This window comes from Saccopteryx leptura, chromosome 10, assembly GCF_036850995.1.
Source record: "Saccopteryx leptura isolate mSacLep1 chromosome 10, mSacLep1_pri_phased_curated, whole genome shotgun sequence".
Classification (NCBI taxonomy): Eukaryota; Metazoa; Chordata; class Mammalia; order Chiroptera; family Emballonuridae; genus Saccopteryx; species Saccopteryx leptura.
Genome location: NC_089512.1, coordinates 23,480,131 through 23,500,824, shown reverse-complemented (window position 1 = coordinate 23,500,824; position 20,694 = coordinate 23,480,131). Strand labels below are relative to the sequence as shown.

At 43.6% G+C, this 20,694-nt stretch overlaps 1 protein-coding gene across 5 annotated transcripts in view; it reads right to left on the bottom strand.

Moving 5' to 3' along the window:
• The window catches only part of NEK10 (NIMA related kinase 10), a 205,801-nt gene that overhangs the window by 95,623 nt on the left and 89,484 nt on the right, over positions 1–20,694 (bottom strand). For all 5 annotated transcript variants that reach the window (XM_066350788.1, XM_066350783.1, XM_066350785.1 and 2 more), the window contains exon 23: positions 5,376–5,451. In XM_066350788.1, the coding sequence (XP_066206885.1) occupies positions 5,376–5,451 (76 nt within the window). The remainder of the gene's footprint in view (positions 1–5,375; positions 5,452–20,694) is intronic.

Below are 20,694 nucleotides of genomic sequence, written 5' to 3'. Positions count from 1 at the left end.
AATACTAATTTTAAAAGTGTTGAATGATGATAAAACTGAAAATTAATGAAATGTTTTAAACAATATTTTATTGGAATATTGCCAAGTACAACTTGGCAAATAATAAATGTATGATAAAGGCTACCTGAAATGTATGCGTTCTACAGAACAAATCGGAATGTCCCTGAAGCAGACTTCAACCATAGTGCAACATTTCCATTTTAATTCTTGACACGTCAGTCTAGTCTACCGATGATTTCCTAACCAAGAGCAGGTGCCAGAGCAGAGTGGTGAGCAACACACACTCCTGGAGTCAGGCTGTCTGAGTTTGAATCCCAGTCCCTCCACCTCCTGGCTCTACAATGTTTGGCACGATCACATAACTTCCCTGAAGATTACTTAAGATAATCACACTTATCTTAGAGGAGATTGGAGAGTAGATGACTTAATATTTTAAAGCACTTAGAAGAGTGGCTGCCACTCAGTAAGCCCTTCACAGGTGTTTGGTAAATCAAAATAAATAGTAGACATTATGGAGTAGAGCACCACTGAGATACACTCTTTAGTGGTTTTTATTTAGCAGCCTCTATTTAAATTCAGGAGATCATGTGACCTATTCCACTGAGTTATTAAGATGTGTTTACAGTTCAATTGGTGCAATTAAATACTGAGTTCACAAAAAATTCCCACCTACCTCACCTAAGCTGATAATGTAATCAAACAATTCTTTTTTTTTTTTTTTTTTTTTGTATTTTTCTGAAGCTGGAAACGGGGAGAGACAGTCAGACAGACTCCCGCATGCACCCAACCGGGATCCACCTGGCACGCCCACCAGGGGCGACGCTCTTCCCACCAGGGGGCGATGTTCTGCCCCTCTGGGGCGTCGCTCTGCCACGACCAGAGCCACTCTAGTGCCTGGGGCAGAGGCCAAGGAGCCATCCCCTGCGCCCGGGCCATCTTTGCTCCAATGGAGCCTTGGCTGCGGGAGGGGAAGAGAGAGACAGAGAGGAAGGAGGGGGTGGGGGTGGAGAAGCAAATGGGCGCTTCTCCTATGTGCCCTGGCCGGGAATCGAACCCGGGTCCCCCGCATGCCAGGCCAATGCTCTACCACTGAGCCAACCAGCCAGGGCTAATAAAACAATTCTTGGTGTGTGTGCATTTATAGAGCCTTGGGAGGAGCCTAGGGGAAGGCAGGGGAAATATTATACAGGTAAGTCCTATCCCGCTGGGCCACAGAGAAGCCATGAATAAAAGCAATTACAGTTCAAAGCATCCTTGCTTCCCACCTGTACGAGGCATCACTGTTGAGAGTTCTGTTCCTCTAGGATCCCTGTCTTTGCATGCTAGGTTTACGTTCCTTCCCGTTCATACTCCTCAGCTGCTTGGGCCTGGCTGCTAGAAAAATCCTAGTGCTTACTAGTAACCAAAGCAGCCACCCAGGGAACAAATAGAGAGAGAGGGAGGGAGAAGGAGCTATAAGTAAACGCAGCATAAATGACCTTCTCTATTGTGACTATTGAAAAATGCACCTGATTCTTAAACACAATACAATCTGTACACTCAAATGAGCACTACCCTTTCACATGTTAGACTACCCACAAACAATAATGACTATTGTCTAGTGCAGGGGTCCCCAAACTACGGCCCGCGGGCCGCATGCGGCCCCCTGAGGCCATTTATCCGGCCCCCACCGCACTTCCGGAAGGGGCACCTCTTTGGTGGTCAGTGAGAGAAGCATAGTTCCCATTGAAATACTGGTCAGTTTGTTGATTTAAATTTACTTGTTCTTTATTTTAAATATTGTATTTGTTCCCGTTCTAGTTTTTTTTTTACTTTAAGATATGTGCAGTGTGCATAGGGATTTGTTCATAGTTTTCTTTATAGTCCGGCCCTCCAACGGTCTGAGGGACAGTGAATTGGCCCCCTGTGTAAAAAGTTTGGGGACCCCTGGTCTAGTGAGTGCTTACCACAGGCCATGTTATTCCAAGCATTTGACCTGCACCCCTCATTTACTCTCACAACCATTCTAGAAGGTGGGCACTATGAACACCCCTAGATCACAGATAAGGAAACTGAGGCATGGAGACATTCAATAATTTACAAGTCTCAGCAGCAGACCCAAGACTTAAACCCAGCACTCTGATCCCAGAACCTGTGCTCTTAATAATGAATGACCCTGCCAACCAGCCTGTCAATATCACGTTCTTTCTCCAAATATGCTCTCGTTTATTAAAAATTCCTCTTTAACAATTTCCCTCAGGGCCAATTTATTGGTCACAGAAGACCTATGTCAATAATTTATAATCACTCCATATTTTTTTAAATGATAACATCATACCTAATTCCATTTTTCATTGTTCTAGCAACTGTGGAAGTAGAAGTAAATCGATGGGAAAAAAAAAAAAAACCAGACTGGCACCAAGGCACTGATGGCTTCAAACTGGAAACATTTATTCCAGGCTTCTCCAAGGCAAATGTCAGGAAAGTTCAAAGATACGCCAGTTCTTTCGAGCCCAATAAAAGTGCAAACGGGATTTCAATCTTATTAAAATACAGAATATCACACACACACACACATACAATAGAATATTATTTGGCCACCAAAAAATAAAGAAACCCTGCCATTCGCAAAAACAGGGGTAAACCTGCAGGACATTATGCTAAGTGAAATAAGCCAGGCAGAGAAAGACCAAAATAATAAATAAATAAATAAATAAATAAAATTTAAAAAGCTGATTTCGTAGAAACAGAGTATAGAATGGTAGTTGCCAGAGGCTGGGAGGAAGGGGACATGGAGCAATGAAGGTCAGAGGATTCAAATTTTCAATAACAAGAAGAACAAGTTCTCAGGATCTAGTGTACAACATGGTAACTATAGCGAATAACATGAATTGTAGAGTATACTTGAAATTTGTTGAGAATAGAAGCTAAGCATTCTTCTAGCAACAAACAGTTAACTATGAGAAGTGATGGGTGTGTGAATCACCCTGATCTTAGTAATCATCCCACAAAATCTATGTCCATCAAATCATTATATGGTACCTTTTAAATATATACAATTAGGCCTGACCTGTGGTGGCGCAGTGGATAAAGCGTCGACCTGAAAATGCTGAGGTCGCCAGTTCGAAACTCTGGGCTTGCCTGGTCAAGGCACATATGGGAGTTGATGCTTCCAGCTCCTCCCCCCTTCTCTCTCTCTCTCTCTCTCTCTCTGTCTCTCCCTCTCCTCTCTAAAATGAATAAATTAAAAAAATTAAATATATACAATTATATTTTCAATTTTTCCCAATTACTCCTCAATAAAGATTTAAAAAACCCATTTCAGACAAAAAGAAACAGAATGACTTCACTTTAAAGTTCAAAATATTTATTAGGATTCTGTGTGTCTGCTACTCTAGGCAAGGAGATTCTCCTGACCTTCTGCTCGGGCACTGTCAGTGCAGCGCCCACACTCCATTCACCCAGCAGCTGAGACACGGGGTAAAATAAAGAACACCCTGAGGCCCATCCTACAAGAGTTGATAAAGAGAACCTTCTTCCATTAAATAAGTTAGTATCTGAGGAAGCAAAGGCAAAACAAAATAATATAGGAACAGCACACTCATCCAACTCTGGGGACCCTGGAGGGCGCGGACATGCATCTCAGGCACATAGTAATAGGCTCAGAGAAGCTCCAAACAATCCCACAAAAATTACAGAATTTGGAGGGGAATAACTGGAAATTGGCTAAAGGAGAAATTCAAGAAAAGGCATGCAAGTATGATAATCATATCAGGGATTAAGAAAGATACACCTGTTTTACTTTTTTTCCAATTCACAAACTCAAGAGAAAATTAAAAAAGAACTGGACATGTCAAATGATTTATTAGGAAACATCTTAAATATGGAACAAATAGAATTTGAGAGATTATAACAGCTGACAGTATCAAGACCATGGCCAGTCACCTCCTGCTGACATACCAGGGAAAGTTCTTGGCATCACACTGTAAGCAGTGGTCTATGACTCCCCATGGAGGGCTCTCTCCCTGCCCACCCCAGGCAGGTCAGAAGTGACCGGGAGGTCATACCCCAGATCACTCCCTCAGCCAAAGACAAGTCTTCCTACTCAGCACTGGAAAAAGACAACATTCCACCCTTTCACTGGGCATATGGGACAATTGTGACCCATCTGTCCTATGTCCCAGATAGCAACCCATGAATCTGATTATTAGCGTTCCCTGTACGAGCTACTTCCCTCCTCTGTCTCATTCCCACCACTCTGCTAGTGTTTCCGGGGATCACTGCCCAAATAAATGATTTCACTGGAATTCTTGTCTTCTGGAATATGCCAAAGTAAGAAAGCAACAGAATATAATTTAGGACTGAGTTCTTTTTAATCCATGTTCAGTTGAAGACATCAAAAAGCAGTTAGAAAGATGGCTTGTGAGCCTGATTCCATGGTAAAACCCATCACACAGGGGGGCATTTCTAACAACTAGGGGGCAGGGGGGGTTGAAGAAGGGAGTAAAAATAACTTTTAAATCCATTTAAAAGAACAAGGAGTGATGGCCACATAACGCAATCAACAGTTTAAATGCAACGGAGATGTTCATCTGAAACTTACGTATTCTTATTGATATATGTCACTCATTAAATTTAACTTCTTAATAAGTAAATAAATAAACAAACAAAAGCTTGATACAAAGATGAATGGCAATAAAATATACTGTACAATTGTGATATATCTAAATGAAATAATAGATTAATTAAATTAGGAGGTTCACCTTTCCTAACTGTTTAGTTGATTTAAAAAACAAATAAAAATGGCCTGACCTGTGGTGGCGCAGTGGATAAAGCATCGACCTGGAATGCTGAGGTTGCCTGTTCGAAACCCTGGGCTTGCCTAGCCAAGGCACATATGGGAGTTGATGCTTCCAGCTCCTCCCCCCTGTCTCTCTCTCCTCTCTCTCTCTCTCTGTCTCTCTCTCTCCTATCTAAAATGAATAAATAAAAATTAAAAAAATAAAAAATTTAAAAAAAAGTTTAAAAAAAAACAAAGAAAAATGTAAATCCATCTTTGGGCTCATGAATCAAAATACATGTCATATTTTACATTTCTTCCTACATTCCAACCCCCCCCACACACACACACACACATGAAGTTATTATATTACCAATTCTAAAATTGGGGATAAATCTGCTTTCTAAGTAAGTAATAAAAGTAGTCCCCATAAGGGGCAGAGTTACTATAGAGAAACAATAGTTTGTTCTTGTTGTTGTTTTAAGCAACGTAAGGATGAATGATTCCACATAACTTCTTTTCCTAAAGTTGTCTTTCCTTTGCAAGCCAAGAAAAGAAATGAAACCCCAAACTAGTTAAGAATGCTGTTTGAAAGCCATGAAGTGATTGTCCTTACCAGGAATACAGGATTGTTCCGACAACAGATGTGAGTTTACTGTTTTCTTGTTTTTGCTTTGCCAGGCCAAAGTCAGCTGCAATTCACAAAACAAAACCATGTTATTATTTTTCCAGAGTTAGCATTTTTCCTTAAATTTTGAGATTATGCACACTAGATTATGCACATGTAATAGCAGATTAGCTATTACAGTTTACATCAGGAAGCTTTTCTCTTTTCTTAATCTTCTATTAGAATGCCCTGTGTACCAACCTTCCACCATCTCTGCCAACCCTAACGAGTAGCATACACATGCCATTAGACAATGTATTTTGATATGCGGTTGACCATTTTTTAAAAAAACTAGTTTTACTAACTAAAACATAGGGCAACGTACTAATTGAACTTGTGATAGATATTGCTTTTTAAGGAATCTTTTATAATTTCAAATTAATAGAATGACTCTAATATTTAGGCTCTCTCCAAAATGTAACTCTCCAATCCCGAGCCAAAGTGATCCTGGAAAAACCTAGAGCAGATACCACCACTTAGGAAGTTAGAATCTTACAAAGAATTCTGATCAATACCAAGACGCAAGGCTAAAGTCCAAACAGACATATAAGGCCATACGTGATCTGGGTTTTCAGAAAGGTCTTTATTACCATACTATCAAAAATGCGCCCCCTTCTTCAATACCCTTCGACTGCATTTACTTAATTCTTTATTTGTATTTATTTTTATATTTTATTAATTGAATGTATTGGGATGACATTGGTCCAAAAACCATACAGGTGTCAAGTGTACAACTCAACGAAATACCATCTGCGCGCTGTATCATGCACTCTCTGCCTAAGCACAGTCTCTGCCCCTCCCATTGCCTCTTTGCCCGCCCCCACCGACGCTCTCCACCCTTTCCCTCTGGCTAGCACCACACTGCTGTCTGTATCTATGCGTTATATATACATCCAAAATTGTGGCTAATCCCTGCACCTCTTCTCCAGTCCCCTCACCCACCTCCCCTCTAACGGCTGCCAGTCCGTTCCTGGTATCCCCGCCTCTGTTTCTATTTTGTTCAGCAGTTTATTTTGTTCATTAGATCCCACATATAAGTGAGGTCACATGGTACTTCTCTTTCCCTGACTACTTAATTCACTTAGCATAATACTCTTCAGGTCCATCTATGCTGTTGCAAAAGATAAGATTTCCTTCCTTTTTTACAGCCACATAGTACAGCACTGTGTACATACACCACAGCTTTTTTATCCACTCATCTCCTGATGGGCACTTGGGCTGTTTCCAGATCTTGGCTGTTGTAAATAATACTGCAATGAACATAGGGATATATATATATGTGTGTATATATATATACACACACACACACACACACACACACACATATACATATATATATATTCTTTCAAATTAGTGTTTCTGGACTCTTAAGATATATTCCCAGAAGTGGGATCTCTGGGTCAAAAGGCAGTTACATTTTTAATTTTCTGAGGTAACTCCATACTGCTTTCCACCATGGCTGTACCAGTCTGCATTCCCACCAACAGTGCACCAGGGTTTTTTCTCCACACCCTCACCAGCACTAGTTGTTTGTTGATTTATTGATGATAGCCATTCTGGCAGGGGTAAGGTGACATACCATTGTGGTTTTAATTTGCATCTCTTTGATGATTAGTGACATTGAGTATTTTTTATGTCTTTTGGCCATCTGTATTACATTTACTAGATCTTCTATTACATTTACTTAATTCTTAATGTCTTTCATTATCTTAAATTATTTTTATTTATGTAAAATTCATTTATATGTTTAGCATCTATCATTCTTAACTAGTACTCAAGACCCAAGAGAGCGGGGACTTTGTGTCATTTATCACTGCAGAATGACACTGTACATTGAAATATCTTCTGATAATACACAGGTGCATATACATATGTATGTGTCTATTATCTACTTATCTATTTAACCCTCTCTCTCAACCTGTCTGTTTATCCTTTCAGTCCAGTGCTACTTCTGAAACATTGGAAATATTACAGGGCTAAATTATATGACATGCTGTTAGAAACTATTTACAAGATAAATGACTTGCTATAACCTTCTATTCCTCTATTCCATTAGTAGAAATAGTATAGTAGAAATAGTATAGTATTTATTAGTAGAAATAGTATAGTATTTTAAATTAGTATAAATAGTACAGGATTTTAACATTTTTAGGGGCTCACTATAATTTTAGCACACATAAACCTTGACCAATTTGCAATCTAAAATAACAATTTAACTTTTAGTTCTAATGCAACACAGAAATTACCTGGTTTATAAAAACACCATTAATTTTGAAAAGGAAATACTGAGAGTGGTAGTCACAGTGATTCCACTCACTACAGTTAATTTAAATAAATGGCAGAAGCTCAGCCTGAGGTCTGCAAAAGCACAGGTGGTTGAGAAATATTCATAGAGAAAAGCTAATATTGTTTGGCCATTTGAAAGACTTTGATGGTAGCAATAATGTTTCTATTGCTCTTCCCTCATTTGTGATCATATTTGGAGCAGAGGAAAAGGTTTTATTTCAGGAAGTGTGGTCATAAAAGCATTCGTGTGCTATAATGGAAATTCAAAAATGACAACAGAAAACATTTTGGTTTTCCCTGTGCTCTAGCACATTATGCAATAATAATAATAGGGTTAAAAAAAAAAAGATGCTCTCCTTTGATAGAACAGACGACACAGGAATTGTTAGCAACTGCAGTACGTTTTGCTGCAGCCTGCAGCGGGTCAACCTTCAGAGAGAAAGAGTGCGGCTCCGCTTGAGGTCCTGGGTTCTCACTCTCACATTTACTACCCGTGTGACGCTAGGGACATCACTCAGCTACTCCGTTTTTTCAAATGGCCAGTAAGCCTTACCTGACCTTTAGCAGTGTCTGCTCCAGCAACCTGACAATAGATGAGAAGCATTTGGCAACACTGCACAGTTGTCTGACCTTCCCTGTCCCTCTCCACAGGCGGCTTTCAGCCATTACATGTGTGTCAGCAACTCCCAAATTCCCAGCCAAGCCAGAAAGTCTCTGTCCACAGCCCTAAGAAGCTCCTGCCCCTTCACACCCCAGCCAGACTCATCATTTACAGTCTCCTGAGACATCCTACACTGTAGATGGCATCTCAACTTCCTCATTTCCTGGGCTTAGAAATCTCTGCTTCTCTTCTCTTGCTCCTATAGTCACACTCTCACTACTCTTGTATCTGAACCTTCCTTTTGACTCTGCAAGTATAATTTAAATGTGCCAGGAGCCCTGGTCCTCCCTCTTTCTGCCACAACAAAAGCATTCCTCATCAAAAAGCTTTTACTTCTAATTCATTCTACTGAGTATTAACCGATGGAACAATCTACCAACCTCTGTCTATCGCAGTGCCCCCCCCACCCCGCCAAGTACCAGAAGGTCTCCTGACTGCTATTCTTTTTTTTTTTTTTTTTTTTGTATTTTTCTGAAGCTGGAAACGGGGAGAGATAGTCAGACAGACTCCCACATGCGCCCGACCGGGATCCACCCAGCACGCCCACCAGGGGCGACACTCTGCCCACCAGGGGGCGATGCTCTGCCCCTCTGGGGCATCGCTCTGCCGCGACCAGAGCCACTCTAGCGCCTGGGGCAGAGGCCAAGGAGCCATCCCCAGCGCCCGGGCCATCTTTGCTCCAATGGAGCCTTGGCTGCGGGAGGGGAAGAGAGAGACAGAGAGGAAGGAGGGGGTGGGGGGGTGGAGAAGCAAGTGGGCGCTTCTCCTCTGTGCCCTGGCCGAGAATCGAACCCGGGTCCCCCGCACGCCAGGCCGACGCTCTACCGCTGAGCCAACCGGCCAGGGCTTAGTAAGAATTTTTTTTTTTTTTTTTTCTGACTGCTATTCTTTATGAAGTCTCCAGCGGCTCTAGCTGGTCTTCAAGAGTGCCCATTTACTCAATGACTCACTCATTTTTCCGACAAATATACATGGTGTGCCAAAAGTAGGTTTACAATTATGAGTACACAAAACACAAAGTTTATTCCTGTATTATTACTTATTAATTATTGTATTATTTTCCACACAAACAACTGTAAAACTACTCTTGCCCCACCCTGAACATCTATTATGTTCAAGATACTGGGCTAAGTGCTAAAGATAAGATGGTAACCAGGTTGGAAACCATCCATATTGACATCACCCTTAGGAACCAGTGGTAGAGATACACATTAAACAAAGAATCACACATTTAAATTTATAATTGTGACAAGATCATTAAAAATCATTAGAAGACAGTAATGTGGCCCTGGCCGGTTGGCTCAGTGGTAGAGTGTCGGCCTGGAGTGCAGAAGTCCCGGGTTCAATTCCCGGCCAGGGCACACAGGAGAAGCGCCCATCTGCTTCTCCACCCCTCCCCCTCTCCTTCCTCTCTGTCTCTCTCTTCCCCTCCCACAGCCGAGGCTCCACTGGAGCAAAGATGGCCCGGGCGCTGGGGATGGCTCCTCGGCCTTTGCCCCAGGCGCTAGAGTGGCTCTGGTCGCAACAGAGCGACACCCCGGAGGGGCAGAGCATCACCCCCTGCTGGGCAGAGCGTCACCCCCTGGTGGGCGTGCCGGGTGGATCCCAGTCGGGCGCATGTGGGAGTCTGTCTGACTGTCTCTCCCCATTTCCGGCTTCAGAAAAATACAGAAAAAAAAAAAAAAAAAGAAGACAGTAATGTAGGGGACACAGCTGATCAGGAAAAACTTCTGTGACAAAATGGTGACTCAGTAAATACATAAGAAGGGTAGGAGTTAACTAGGTAAGAAGACAAAGTTGAGAAGATTTCCAAGCTAAGGAAGCTGCATATGCAAAGGTCCTGTGATCAGTTAAGCATGGCCCATTGAGGAAATGAGACAAGGCTCAGCTGGCTGGAAGGTAGTGAATTGAGAGTACATCCAGATGATGCAGGAACCCACAGGCCATGTCAGATGACTAACCTGTCTCATTATTAGCCAACTTCAAGTGTCCATTCCAACAAAGCAACGGGCCTCACCCTTGTACAGCATTTGACTATGAGCCCCTCTGGGCTGTCAAACATGCATTTTACTTCACCTGAAATGACTTCTCCTAAGGGAATACTATAAAGAGACCTGGTTAAGAGATAAACTCTAGAGACAGATATGGTTCATCCCTGGCACTGCCAACTAGTATTTGTATAATTTAAGCAAGTTTTCCAACCTCTCTAAGCCTTTTTATCATCTAGAAAGACAGGAATGTGCCTCAGATATTGGATGAGATAATAAATACATGACTTTTGCTCCATAATAAATGCTCAAGACATATAACTATGGGCAGCTGCTTCCTTATGTCAAAGCGTAGGTAAGGTTTTTGAAATCTTAAAGATGTCTTCTCCAAGTAAAGTAAAAACAAGGAATGACTCCAACAATTTCAGGAACTAGTCATTTGAAACCGTTATAATGCTAGACGACGAGGGAGTCTACTTGAGACAACTGTGTGTCTGGCCAGAGGGAAGATGTCCCCCGGCAGCCCCTTCTCACCCAGCACCCTGCTCTCCCCCAGCAGCCCCTTCTCACCCAGCACCCTGCTCTTCCCTTCAGCGCCAGAGCGTGCAGTGGCTGACCCCGTCTCCACAGCAGCGGGCCTCAGTAATCCCCTCGGTGCGGGGTTCCCTGGGGGCTGAGAAGGGGTTTCCTCTACAAAACCCCTGTCCTCTCAAGGCCAGATTTCTAATCTCTGTCACCAAAACTTCCCCCCTACGTTCCTCCAAATGAAGTTACTAACTGTTATGAACAATACTGCTTCTAATTCAACAAGTGGAATGCTATTCCAGTCTACAATGGGACCTCTGGAGCCGGGGAGGCAGGCGGGGGTGCAATGCCGTGGCCTGCCCAAGGCAGAGGCTAGGTGTTTCTCTATCTCAACAGCGTCGTCACTCCATCGATGCTTGTAGATGGAGCTGTTAGGACTGGGAGCTTCAGGATGAAAAATTCAACACCTGACAACAGAGTGCTTTCTGTCACTCTGTGGGCCACATGTCGTTTCAGTCTGGGACATCCATCAGGCAACTGAACACTTGGGGAATATCATTTCTTTACTAGATGTTGTCTCTTTTAAAACCTTTTTTTTTGGTATTTTTCTGAAGCTGGAAACGGGGAGAGACAGTCAGACTCCCGCATGCGCCCGACCGAGATCCACCCAGCACGCCCACCAGGGGCGATGCTCTGCCCCTCCGGGGCGTCGTTCTGTCGCGACCAGAGCCACTCTAGCGCCTGGGGCAGAGGCCAAGGAGCCATCCCCAGCGCCCGGGCCATCTTTGCTCCAATGGAGCCTTGGCTGCGGGAGGGGAAGAGAGAGACAGAGAGGAAGGAGAGGGGGAGGGGTGGAGAAGCAGATGGGCGCTTCTCCTGTGTGCCCTGGCCGGGAATCGAACCCGGGACTTCTGCACGCCAGGCCGACGCTCTACCACTGAGCCAATCGGCCAGGGCCTAAAATCATTTTTTTAATGTGAGATTTTTTTTTCCTGGGTACTATTACTTGGAATAATGGAACTTTACACGCATAGTTGTAATACTAAGTAGGAAAGCTAAGGGTCAGATCCTTATAAAAACAAAAAGTCAAGCTCTCTCTCTCTGTCACATTCTCTCTCACCCACATGACTTGAGTCCAAAAGTCTGCAACGTTTCAGTCCATTGAGGAGACTGGATGGACTGATCAGACGATCAGATGTGTCTGTGAGAAGAGACCCTGCCACCTGCTCCCCACGCTGCTTCAGAGAACACACTTTGGGGAGACTCACAGACTGAAACAACACGTCCACAACACATTAGCTTCTACCTTCTATGTTAAAATTTTTTCAGAGGGCTAAATCATATCCTAATATACCATGTGAAAACACACTAAAATAAACTCTATTACCCTTCAGCTTTGGTGTATTTCTACAGCTATATAAACTGATAAGGCCTTATGAACCCAACCTTGGGAAGTTTCGCTCCCAGTTTTTTCCTGCGCTGGTAGATAGAGATCTGGTGCCTCCACTGTCGCACCAAAGGAGCGAACAGTCATCTGGCCAATGGCTAGGAACCCGCCCTGACTTTCCCAGGACGTCCTTCCTCATCTTTCCCTCGAAGCCAACTGCGGTCCAATCCTCCGCATTGCATAATGACCCACTGATGGTGTGAGAATCTTACATTTTATTCTCCAGAAATTAGACTTGACTGAATTTGCTTCATGATTTGTTTGTTTTAGGTGACCTGATGGTAATATAAAAAAATTAGTGGACCTGAAAGAAAATATAGTCTTGCTTTTTTAGTAACATGAAGGCAATATATTGACTGAGAGAAATTACCAAAATTCCATAGCTACCTTCCCACAACAGATGCTACGAGGGTGTGCAATATGTGAGACTCGGTGTTCTTTAGTCTTTTAAGAGCACTCAGAGTTCTGAGTTCTGTGTCAGCTTAAACTCAAGTAGACACTGGACCTGGTTAACAGGAAGTAAACCACAGAACAGGTTCAAGGCAAGATAGATCAAAAGACTTACAAAAGCCATTAGTACAGTCATTAGATACATATTTGACCAGGAGATTTACAAGTATATAAGATAATATGCATATATAGGACTTTGATTTACCAAGAAAGTACAATGCTAATTCATTTTTCCTTAATGACAAAGATTTCTCAGCAGCCATTGAGCCAATCAGTAACAATGAAAATCCTCTAATCTTCTAGACACCATGAAAAGACAAGGATTCTGGCAAAAAACAGACTGGTCTCTTTGATTCCTCAAATTTTGATGGCGTTCAAGAAATTGAAATCTTTCAGGTCCTGGCCAGTTGGCTCAGCGGTAGAGCGTCGGCCTGGCGTGCGGGGGACCCGGGTTCGATTCCCGGCCAGGGCACATAGGAGAAGCGCCCATTTGCTTCTCCATACCCCCCCTCCTTCCTCTCTATCTCTCTCTTCCCCTCCCGCAGCGAGGCTCCATTGGAGCAAAGATGGCCCGGGCACTGGGGATGGCTCCTTGGCCTCTGCCCCAGGTGCTAGAGTGGCTCTGGTCGCGGCAGAGCGACGCCCTGGAGGGGCAGAGCATCACCCCCTGGTGGGCAGAGCCTCGCCCCTGGTGGGCGTGCCGGGTGGATCCCGGTCGGGCGCATGTGGGAGTCTGTCTGACTGTCTCTCCCCATTTCCAGCTTCAGAAAAATACAAAAAAAAAAAAAAGAAATTAAAATCTTTCATACGTTTGGGTTACATTGTTTGCTGAGGTGACATTAGGACTGCTATATTTCCCCAATTTGTGCACCGATTTCAACCTTAATCCTTGATTCCCCCTGCAGTAAGCACTCTTCTCAGGCAATCTCAGCTATCACAGAGCGACAGTACGCCCACCAATCATATTGCCTGTTTGTAACTGGCTTCTGAATATTTCCATCTAAATGTGTTTTAGTTCATTAGCTCGTTCCTTCATTCACTTGTTCATTCGTTCTCCTTCCCATTTATTCAATAAGTACTTAGTATGTGCTCCAAGAGAAAAATAAAGTCAAGGAAATTGATTCCCCTTAGCTCAATAAAGAGACGGCAATAAACCACTGACCTACGTGCTGTACGAGGGGGAGCCCAGAAACAGAGCGTATCAGATGTGGACATCAAAGATGCCTCCTGGAGGACTGGCATTTGAATTGAGTAGCAGAAGTGAGGAAGGACACTCCAGGCAGAGAGCGCGACATGTTTGAAGTCACACAAGTGCACGACCACAGCCTAGTCTGGTCAGGAAAAAGCAGTGTGTCCCATGAGGCCAGAGCAAAGGGCAAGAAGAGATCATAAAGGGCCTTGGGTTCCCTGAGGAATCTAACCTTTATCTTTAAATGTCATAGGGAGCTCCTTGAAGGATTTTAACCAGGAAAAGGATACTATCAGATTTCTAACTCAGTTGGTCCAAAACCTCATCCCTCCAAACTCCCCACCCAGTTCTCTGTCGATGGTGTCACAATCCTCACAAGCCTCAGACTCTTTTTCCCAACCATTCTCACACTTCAATCAACTGGCCACCAAATCTTTTTAATTCTCGGTGACAAATAACTGCTGAATCTAGTCCCTCCACTCTTTCTTCTTCCACTGCCCTAAATAAAACCCACATCATCTCTTTCCTGGACAACTGCAAGAGTCTTTGGTGACAAATGCCGTGGGCTAGCTCTCCAAAAGCCCTGGCTCGCCCCCTCCTCCCTTTCCCCAACTACAGAGGCTGGACGCTCACCTACACAGGCTCTCTTACAGCTAGCGGTGGTCACATGACTGGGCTTCGGCCAACATAATGCCAGAAGTCTAACAGGGGCCTTCTGTGAAAGGTTTTCGCTAATGATGAAAGGAGACAGCCATTTGAAGAACAGAATTTTTTTTTACCCTAGTTTCCCGTCCTTGAATAATGATGCCCAGAGCTCTGGCCAACCTGCTGAGGAGAATGGAGAAAAAGGATGGAAAAACCGACACTGCAGCTGACCTCCTTGAGCTGCTGAAGCAGACCGCTTGTTATAACTGTACGTCCTGAGGACTAAGCATGGCGATTTGCACCCGCACATACCCTAACTGACACATGTCCTAAACTGGGGCTCCGTCTCCAGGCTTTCCTGCCGGTGACCCCGGTGACTACCATTACAATTATTCTTTACATCCCAAATCTGACTGTATAATTTCCAGTCTGAAGTCTCTAAAGATAATTCTCTGACCCAAGATCAATGTTCAAGCTCTTCCGTCTGCCAGTCTTTATTGTCTTGACTCACTGAGTATCTTGCTTGTCCCTGGTGACACCAGACTGCTGCAGGTCTGTCACCCCTTGCATGTGCTTCCTGCAAGCCCCAAATGCATTTAACTCTTCTGTTTAACTCCTTACCTGGAGGCCCTGCAGGTAGAATTAGTCACATTTTCTCCCATGCATGACTGTTGTGAAAAACTATGTTTAACCGTATTATTTCTGGGGGAAGAATATTCTCACCCTGTTAAACTAGACTTGCTCTGACCAATGAATCTGAGTAGAAGTAATACGTGATGCTCTGAGGCAGAAGTTTTAAGAGCCGAGGTATGACTCGCCATGCTCTGCGATGTGGGAACTGGTATGGAGGAGGCTCAGCCAGTCTGGATCTCTGGGCACAGCTCCCTCACTGACTACAGTGCACACATAGTATGAGCGAGACAGAACACCTTGGTGCCTTAAGCTCAGGTGACACACTTTTTTGGCAAAGGACCAGATGGTAAATATTAAGCTCTGTCGGCCATGTATGGTCTTTATTACACACTCTTCTCCTTTTTGTAACAACCACTTAAAAATTTAAAGAAGATAACATTCTTAGCCCAAAGAACAGCTGGATTTATCCCATAAGCTATAGTTTGCTGTTGTTTCCAGCTGCTGAGACTGCCAGGTTACTTATTGCTGCAGCATAACGTCGCCTATCCTGACTAACTTGATAGAATGTTTGCCTCGACAACATTCTAGCCTTTATCACCTGTTGTACAGCAATAAGCTCCATGAAGACAGAGACCGCGTCTCTCATGCTTGTCTTCTTGTCCACTGCAGGATGTGACAGCTGAGAAAATAACTGCTGAGTAGAGAACTGAAAGTCTCCCCCATATGACTGTGAGCTCAGGGGACAGAGACCATGGCTTTCTTCTTATTTCCAGCCCACGCGCCTAGCATGTAATGGCATTTGCTGAGCATTTGAGCCTTTGACCAAAGTTCCACTGAAGCATGCATGCCCTTGTTATTATAACCAGTAGCAACAGCCCAATATCATTTGAGAAACATCTAGAAATATGCATAGCCTGTTTTATTGCAGGATTAACGCGTGACCTCTTGAGTCATATACTAAAACCCCCGTCGAAAATATATTAACTATACTTGAATGAGTTTTTACGTATTTCTTTCTTTTTCATTTGGGAGCAGGAGAGCAAAAGGGACGTGTAAGATGTACGTTAAAATGTAAGTATCTGTAAAAGCCAAGACATTTGACATGCCGGGTTGGAAAGCCAGTTCCGTTCAGCCAATTCCCCCTTCAGAGTCATGTGCTCATAGGATGGCCTGGTGTGGATCCTACTTGACAGGAGGCAGCAGTCGGGGCCAACGCTGACTGTGTCCAGATCAGTGTGCCCCTAAGCCAGGTCTGTTCCATGGTGTTGCCTCAAAGACTGCGATAAATGCAGTGACAAAACTTGCACATGTTTCATGGCACTAGTGATTAAAAGATGACTTAAAAGATACAGTCTTGAGAGTGGAAATATATTTAGACATTAAAATTAGGTACCATTTGGCCCTGGCCAGTGGCTCAGTGGTAGAGCATCGGCCCAGCGTGTGGAAGTCCTGGGTTCAATTCCTGGTCAGGGCACACAGGAGAAGTGCCCATTTGCTTCTCCACCCTTCCCCCTCTCCTTCCTCTCTATCTCTTTCTTCCCCTCCCACAGCCAAGGCTCCATTGGAGCAAAGTTGAGTTGGCCTGGGCGCTGAGGATGGCCCCATGGCCTCTGCCTGAGACACTAAAATGGCTTGGGCCGCAGATGAGCAGAGCATCGGCCCAGATGAGCAGAGCATCGCCCCTTGGTGGGCATTTCAGGTGGATTCCAGTCAGGCGCATGCGGGAGTCTGTCTCTCTGCCTCCCGCCCCCCACCCGTTTCTTACTTCGGAAAAATTAAAAAAAAATTAAAATTAAAATTAAAAAATTTTAAAAAAATTAGGTACCATCTGTAAAACCATGCACACCTGAATATGTTAGTACTCTGCTGCCTCATGAAGGCAAAATCCAGCAAGCAATGCTTACTATAATTACAAACCAACCTTAATCTTAAAACATCTAATTTACCTACAGTGAGAAAAAAAAGGGGGGGGGGGACTTTGTTTTTCTAAAGCTGTTTTCTTTTTCTGATCACATTTTCAATACATTTTGTCTCATGCATTTTCAATATCACTTGCCAATCCTGTGTTGCTTTTCTGGGAGTAAATAAACCTTCTAGCACTGAAAAGATAAAAATATGACAATACTGCCTCCTAGTGGTGACATGTGTGTGCGAGTGTGAGCACATATATACACACACTACAAACTTTTAGAGGCTCTATGATGTGCAGCTTTATTCATGTCTCACCAAATATGGGAATCTTATACATTTGGTTTTAAATTAATGCTTTAAGATTTTAATTTAACTGTAATTCCTCTCAATAATAAGAGTCTCTAATTTATATCAATATAGACACTGAAAAACATAGTTCGTTATTTTATTTAAAATATTTTTAAATAGTCATGTCAAATCTCTGTGAATTACTTTTTAAGTCATAAAATTATTTTATGCTTATTTAAAATAATGGTAGTGGCCCTGGCCGGTTGGCTCAGTGGTAGAGCGTCGGCCTGGCGTGCAGAAGTCCCGGGTTTGATTCCCGGCCAGGGCACATAGGAGAAGCACCCATCTGCTTCTCCACCCCTCCCCCTCTCCTTCCTCTCTGTCTCTCTCTTCCCCTCCCGCAGCCGAGGCTCCATTGGAGCAAAAATGGCCCGGGCGCTGGGGATGGCTCCTTGGCCTCTGCCCCAGGCGCTAGAGTGGCTCTGGTTGTGACAGAGCGACGCCCCAGAGGGGCAGAGCATCGCCCCCTGGTGGGCAGAGCATCGCCCCTGGTGGGCGTGCTGGGTGGATCCCGGTCGGGCGCATGCGGGAGTCTGTCTAACTGTCTCTCCCCATTTCCAGCTTCAGAAAAATAAAATAAAATAAAATAATAATAATAATAATAATAATAAAATAATGGCAGCACATCGATGCCCTGCCCATACAATTGCTTTAGAGATAACAGGACTAGAAGATTCACTTCTGAAATTGATCACTGCTTCTTTATTTGAAACTAGAAAAACCCTGCCTCGCTTCAGTAAGCTAAAAAGTCTTGAACATTGAAAATAAAATTTTAAACGAATAACTTCTGAGTATAAGTCTAATAGATATTAACAAGTGGGCAGAATGGCGAAGAGAAAAACAAAATAAAAGTTTGCTTACTCTTGTAAAAAAGTAACTTTTTCCAAGCAGTCCTTTACAATATAACAAAACTAGAAATTTTCATTAAAATTAGAAAGGAAACGTGAAAGTGGTAGAGTGTGTTGTGGAATGTGTAGACAGAAAACATAATTAGTTTGCCTACTCTGAGTGAAAAGGTGGATTGAATCCATGTGTTTATCTCCTCTAGCTCGCAAAACACTTTGCTATAATGAATGGAAAGAAACTTCCTTTGGGAAGTTATTCACACACAGGGACAATAAGAATGGACTTACGGGCAACAGAGGGTGAGATACTCAGTGAACTGTTAGAATCTGGAGCAGAGACGGAGGATGGTGCCGAGCAGGAGTCCCACCCCACGTGGTGAGGATACTAAGGACATAGAGTGCCCGTTCGGAGTGCAGGGTGCCACCCAAAGGAGGTAAAAAACTCAGAACATGGAACGTAGATCAAGTTTCCGGGTCCCTTCCCAAACCTACACATGGCAATACCAGCAAACTGAGTCCCTGCTGTCATAGCAGAAAAACAGGTTTATTCTCCAAAGAAACTGAATTTAATGATTAAAAAAAAAAAACAAACAAAAAAAAACAGATGGGCTGAACTCATAGAAATTCAGTGAAAGTCAATCAAATGTGGCCCCCTGAGCCCCCTCTGTCCATGTCACTTCCAGAATGAGAGCAGACAGAGGGACAATATCAGGCAAGATATTAAAGGTGCATTTTCCGGGAAAAGTTTAAGTAATGACTTTGGGGGTCTTCAAAGGAAAAGCTTCTTTATGATCTAATGAAGTCCACCAGATAACAGAGCTTCCAACAGTCTTTTTTAGTGTCTTGTATGTATCAAGGAGCAGTCCAGGATCAACAGACATTTGAGAAAATTCTCAGAAAGGAAACAGAGATCAAAGCAAACAGAAATATATACATATATATACACATAGATGTATATATATATATATGTACATACATATATATATGACATATATATATACACATATATAGGATAGGCCTAGAAAATGTAGAAACAATGCAGGGTGCTAAAAGGAAAAAAAAAGTCTATATTATCCTGAATAAAAGCAGAATTTCATGAACTAGAAATAAAAAGATGAAAGTTGGAGAAATTTAAAAATAATAAAAACTAAATATTCAATAGAAGCACTAGAAAATAAAGTTGTAGAAATAATTCTGAAGTAGAACACAGAAGCAAAGAGCTAAAAACTTGGAATTATTTTTAAAATTGAGGTTATTTAGCATAAAGATCTAAGACTAAAGAGATTTCTAGAAGGGGGAACAGAGAAAGCAGAGGAGAAAAGCAGTGAAGAAATCATGCAGGAACATCTCTCAGAACTGAATTTTATTTTATTTTATTTTTTTAATTTTTTTTTTTTTTTTCATTTTTCCGAAGCTGGAAACGGGGAGGCAGTCAGACAGACTCCCGCATGCGCCTGACCGGGATCCACTCGGCATGCCCACCAGGGGGCGATGCTCTGCCCCTCTGGGGCGTCACTCTGTTGCATCCAGAGCCACTCTAGCGCCTGAGGCAGAGGCCACAGAGCCATCCCCAGCACCCAGGCAATGTTTGCTTCAATGGAGCCTCGGCTGTGGGAGGGGAAGAGAGAGACAGAGAGGAAGGAGAGGGGGAGGGGTGGAGAAGCAGATGGACGCTTCTCCTGTGTGCCCTGGCTGGGAATCGAACCTGGGATTCCTGCACGCCAGGCCAACGCTCTACCACTGAGCCAACCAGCCAGGACCTCCCAGAACTGAATTTTATTTTATTTTTTTAATTATTTTTTTTTTCATTTTTCCAAAGTTGGAAATGGGGAGGCAGTCAGACAGACTCCCGCATGCACCTGACCGGGATCCACCCGGCATGCCCACCAGGGGGCGATGCTTTGCCCCTCTGGGGTGTCACTCTGTTGCATCCAGAGCCATTCTAGCGCCTGAGGTAGAGGCCACAGAGCCATCTTCAGCGCCCAGGCAATCTTTGCTCCAATGGAGCCTCAGCTGTGTGAGGGGAAGAGAGAGACAGAGAGGAAGGAGAGGGGGAGGGGTGGAGAAGCAGATGGATGCTTCTCCTGTGTGCCCTGGCCGGGAATCGAACCTGGGACTCCTGCACGCCAGGCCGACGCTCTACCGCTGAGCCAACCAGCCAGGACCTCCCAGAACTGAATTTTAAGTCTCCAGATTGAAAAGCACACCTAGTTCCCAACACACTGAATGAAAAGAGACCCATCCAAAGCAGATGGCGAAGGAAACATTCTAAAAGGTCCAACGAAACAAAACAGCTCATGTATCAAGTAATGGGAATCAGAATAGCACTGGGTTTCCTAA